The 5,844-nt window shown below is 32.3% G+C and overlaps 1 protein-coding gene across 2 annotated transcripts in view; it reads right to left on the reverse strand.

The window, feature by feature from the left end:
* Positions 1-3,169, reverse strand: part of LOC106107487 (transferrin-like) — a 15,975-nt gene extending 12,806 nt beyond the window's left edge. The window contains exon 1 of one of the 2 annotated variants that reach the window (XM_013288359.1): positions 2,995-3,169. In XM_013288359.1, the coding sequence (XP_013143813.1) occupies positions 2,995-3,052 (58 nt within the window). In that variant the 5' untranslated portion in view covers positions 3,053-3,169. Of the gene's footprint in view, positions 1-1,473; positions 1,576-2,994 lie in introns of those variants that run through there. The other variant, XM_013288360.1, reaches the window with a different exon arrangement.
* Positions 3,170-5,844: the final 2,675 nt, after the last annotated feature.

The raw sequence follows: 5,844 nt of genomic DNA on the forward strand, positions 1-5,844 counted from the left end.
ATCTATCGTTAAGAAATTCAAAGTGTGTGAAGTCAACGTTTAAACTTGATTAACTTATGATTAAATACTAAAACACTGCCGTGAGAGTGGGTTTATGTAATTTTGTGGTCAGAATATATTGTATCTGTGAATTCCGGTGGCCACGATACAGGCATTGCCTAGTGTAGCCATCACCAGATAAGCTTAGCTAGAATAACTTAAAATAACGACTATTTTAACTTCCTGTTATGTATAATTTTAAGGTATTGTCAAAGTTATTTGTTTTGTACAATCTTTTTGGTTTAACAAATATTTTTTCATTTTCATTTTTTCATTTTTCAACACGCAGTGTGTTTGACTATGGCCTAGTCACTTCTAACTTAGAGTAGGTTCCACCTTAGTGCTTAGTAAGGACGTGTAATACATGGCTATGCGTAACGCATTCCGCTTCGAAAAAAAAAATGGTTAACTATATCCCAGTCACCCCAAACATAGGGTAGGTTCTCTCTTAGTGGGGATGTGTTGATGTTGAATATTCGTACATATGTGATATTATTTAAAAATTATATTTCCATAAGTGTTACATAAATAATTATTATCTAAAATCGTCATATGACTTTCAAATGAATGCCCTACCTTTATGTTAGCGATAACAGTTATGTTTTCCGATAACTGGATACAAATAATTTTAGATATTTCGATACATTGATTTTAAAAGATATTACAAAAAATCGAAAATTACCATTGTTAATATATTAAAAATACTTGTTATTACTTTAAAAGTAACATTATAGTTTGTCTAAATAAGATAGATTAGTTTGACAATTTAGTAGAGATGGGTTGTGTAAAACCATGAATTTTTTCAATTTTCGATTTTTATTCTTATAGAAGTTGGAATCGATAGATTCATAGTTATAACTTATTAATTAAAAAAGTACTGTTTTCTCAAATTGGTAATGACCTGTAGAATCATTACAAATAATTAGAGTAAGTAAATATTTATTACTACTAAAGCCGTACGTAATCGAATTGGATTTCGCTATTATTTCTGTCATGGCTAAATTGTCTACACTATAATCAATACTAGAATAGTCCTCTAAATTAGTGAATAAGGAAATAATAATTTTAGTTGAGTTCGATAATTATTTAAACCGAATATCAATAGTTCATAATTGTTCGCTGCGTGTTTCGTCACTACGATACCTGTCTAAGTACGGCAGCCTTCATATAAATTGAATTCGATACTTCATATGCGTCATTAATCAAACTAATCTATCTTATTTAGACAAACTCTAAGGCAACTACGTAAAGATATCGAACTACTATCGTAGGTTAAGAACCAAAGCGTTTTTCCTTCAATTTCATTAATTTTGGAACAGTTACAAATGTATAACTTTATAGGTTAGGTTAATATCCAAAGATAATTATTTTAAAGAATATCTAATACTTAAAATATAAGATTTATTTTATATGTTAATATTTAACAATACTTACGTTTATCTATTTACAATTTTATTAATGTTGGATGTATTTGTGACAGATTTAAATTGACTTTTTGGTAAATGTTTATGACACAAATTTGTTAGATGTGGCTCGAGTTAACATTGTCAAAAATAGACGAGAAATAGTGAATATTTGTTCACCAACTTTTATTAGAAAATAAACTAATCAGTGTTACAATATACAATTTTCAATATCAGATGTTGTTTAACTAATTTTTGCCCTTTGAAAACAAAAGTATATATCCTATGACTTCTTCCAGAGTACCCTCTACATATTGTTAAATTTCATAGAAATCCGTTCAGCCGTTTAGGCTACAACCTCTAACAAACAGCCCTCCATCCCAACAATCGGATATAATATTAGTAAGATACCTGTCGTATAACAAACTTATCTATCTTATTACTTTAAAGTAAGTAGCCTATATGTTCTATGACAAATTTCATCAAAACAAAACATCCATCCATCTAAAATTTCGCATTTATAATATTAAGAAGCACGGTGACATCTATTGGTAGTAAATTTAAATACAATGAAACGGATATGTTTTGAGGATTTATCAATAGATAGCGTTAGTTATGACAAAAAATATTTCAAATGAAGTGTCAAGTGTAACTACTTCTTTTGTAAATTTGTCTTATTTCAAATCTACTAACTAACTAACATTTTAAGTTTGAGAAATGCGATTACGTCCAAACTATATTGTTTTACGTTCCATTTCACCGAACTAATTATGGTAAAAATTCCATTTTAACTCGATTACCCCACCTGTACAATGAACATTTCAGCGATGTAGATATTTTTCACCTATCAAAAAGTTGCTTCAAAAATAAAATAAAACCAAATTAAAAAATTGGGTATACTTGTTCTATTTTCTTATGTAATTAAATTAGCTGTTGTGTATACTTATATGAATAAATGAAAAATAATGAATTTTACTTAAAAACTGACACGGGCGTGGCCAGCTGATGTTTAAGAAGACTAGATGTAGGTGTTGCCAACAATATGGTTTTATATGTAGTAATTATTAAGTCTACATTGTTTCCCTAGGAGTGGGATGCAGCTGCTCCTCCCTACACACGCGGTAAATGGAAGCAATTCGCGTACAATGTACATGTTGAAGGTATAATTTAAGTTCTCTTTTCCTTCCTACCCTTTGATTATTATGGGAATGGGAAATGTATTTAACGAAGAAGGAGACAGCAAGAGAGAATAATCTTCTTTATGTGCCTCTCCTCTTGCGTTGATTAAAAGTTGACAACAGCAAATCTACGTTACTAGTTTGGGGCTTTATAATTTAAAGTATATCAAATTTACTAAAATGTATTTATCTAAATCCATATTATCATAAACTAGCTTTCGCCCGCGGATCCGTTCGCGTGGATAAAAAGTAAGTACCCTTTGTGTTCCAGACTATCCTCTACTATGCTTACATCGAGATCGGTTCAGCATTTTAGCGCACTCTAATATCCATCTAAACTGTCACATTTACATTAAAAAGATTACATAACTTACGAATCTGTCCAGTAACACTGCTGATTAGGAAAAACAATAAAAACTCCTTGAAACCCATTCTTGAGCACTCACAGATAACACAATAGGACAAAATGTCCCAACACGTCCGGAAAACACCGTTTTAACTGTACCGTTTGATACGTTAGCCCTATGTTATAGTTATTTAAAAATATCGCATAGCGTTCGCGTTGATATCTTATCAATATTTCGAAATTCAGAGTAAAGGTGCGCGATATCGTGCAATGATAAGATAATAAGGGTACGAATGAATAAATTCTAGTATGGAATGCCTCAAGGTAGTGTATCAGGACCAATGTATACAATTAATGCGGGTTTGCTGAAGATTCTATTTATTTTATCACTACTTAGTTAGTGTTACGTTGTAATTTTCAATGGAAATATATCATACTTCATGTTATCGCACCAAAACACTAACGATTTGTTAAAAGCTGGGAAACCGGTCATAAATGAAATACTATTTTTTGTGATTTATTTATTTATTTATAGTTAGTAATTAATAATTTAACAGATAGGCACACATTTGAAAGTGAGGTTTTTAAAACGTAGATTTTAATGTACTTTAGGTTGTAATTTAAAATTTGTTACATCTATACTATATACTTTATACTATATATAGTATATTATAATAAAGCGTAAACACATTTCTTTGTTGTCTAAGATGACAGCAATTACAGCATATTTTTGTATGATTATTTTTTTAATAAAATGCCCTACACTCACGTCATGCTTTAGGCTATATATTTTCACGCTACAAAACTTAGGGGGTAAATAAATTGGCTAAATACCCTAATGTGGGAAAGAGACCATTAGTTGCTGCCAACAACAAGGAAGCAAGAATGCCAAATTTGTCATATCATGTCATTTTGACATTTGCTATTGATAATTTGTCAAAGGTAAACAATAAAATGAAATTTTCATAATTTCATGCGGATAAAGCCGCACGGGAACAGCTAGTTGTTGATAAAGCAATTTTATCCAAGATCACTCAATAGGTTTTTTTTTAAAGTAAAAGACAGGAATAATGGTTAATGGTTCTTCCGCTTTAATAAGCGTGAAAGATTTTAATTCCGCGCTGTCAAAATCGCTACCTTTGAAACGGGTGGAATGATTTAGACGGAAATTTGACTGGAAAATAGCTTATTGACGCGGTAATTTAAATTTCATTTTGTTTTACGAAGTTTGTGGACAATTCATGTCTAATAATCACAATCTATACTTCTATACTAATATAATAAAGCGTAAACACACACTACTTTGTAACGTAGGATGTCAGCAATCACAGCATATTTTTGAATATTTTTTTTTTTCAATAAAAAGCCCTACACCTACGAGACGCTTTGGGCTATATATTTTCACGCTATCAAACTAACCCCCTGTTAATCAATTTAAAAAAAACTTTCAAGCTGCCAACTTTAAGGAAATGCCTAATTTAAGTCCCTTTATCTTTACCATCCTTTTCTTGTAAGGAGAAGTTGGGAAGGGGAAGTGGATTTGACGTTGGAGGAGATGCATAGGAAGGGGAAATATCCTCTTTATGCGTCTCCTCCTCCGTATAAGGCACCGCATCTGCAATTGCGGATGTCTATGGGCAGTCGCTTCGCCATTTCGGCGGATTCTAGTGGCCGCTTGCTCTTTTGCCACCTTATGTTATAAAAAAAAGCAATGGTAAAGGTAATTTTGACATTTGCAATTGAGAATTTGACAAATGAAATAAAGTTTTTATAATTGAATGCGGATGAAGCCGCACGGGAACAGCTTGTGCAGGTATAAAAATTTAACGGTCGTCGCTTATCAATAGATAAAAACCAAGGTTTCCTAGAATTTATAAATCGATGACTTATTTGTACAACACACGCCACGCCTGGATGTACGTCATTGTAAGATATTACGCGAAATTGAACTTTAAAACCATTCACTTAGATATAAATTTGTATAATGAAAGTAGTGTAGTCATATTTTCGTTATGGAAATGATATCATCGAGTTACTAAGGAATGATCCGTATTAAAAAAAATTTAATGTCGGTTTTCGCTATTATTATAAAAGGGATAAGGTTGCTTTTTCTATCTTATAGTTAGGGTAACAAGTAAGACTGTGTTTGATCATTGAAATTTGTAAGTAAATGAATCAAATTCTATTGAAAATTCTTACATCCGTTGTCATAGTGCTTAAATGAGTAATGTTACCGGAACTTGAGGTTTTTTATAGAACTTTCTATAACAGTGGTAGTGCCCGCTTTAACATTTTAGCACTGCAGGGCTCTCACCAATACCACGACCTCACAGAAGACAGGCGTCAAATGGAAGCAATTCCATGTTTCATCTGATGAGTGTGGCCGTAGGCCTAATTTAAGTCCCTTTCTCTTTACCACCCTTTTCTTATAAGGAGGGGATGGTAAGGGGAAGTGGATTTGACTGCGGAGGTGATGCATAGGAAGGGGAAATATCCTTTTTATGTGCGTCTTCTCCACCGTAGTATAAGGGTTGGCAACGCATCTGCAATTGCGGATGTCTATGGGCAGTCGCTTCGCCGTTTTGGCGGATTCAGGTGGCCGCTTGCTCGTTTGCCACCTTATGTTATATAAAAAAATCTCTTGAAATACATTCTCGCTTTGACATTTAAATGTTTTAATCTGTAAGAAAATGAAAATGGTATTTCAGTATTTAGTTTAAACAAGCTGTTCCCGTGCGGCTTCATCCGCAAGTAATTATGAAAATTTTATTTTATTGTTTACATTTGTGAAATTATCAAAAGCAAATGTCAAAGTAACATGACATGACAAACCTTTACAATCTTGCTTCCTTGATGTTGGCAGCAATTTATGGTCTCT

This window comes from Papilio polytes, unplaced genomic scaffold (assembly GCF_000836215.1).
Source record: "Papilio polytes unplaced genomic scaffold, Ppol_1.0 DF822067.1, whole genome shotgun sequence".
In the NCBI taxonomy this organism is placed as follows: Eukaryota; Metazoa; Arthropoda; class Insecta; order Lepidoptera; family Papilionidae; genus Papilio; species Papilio polytes.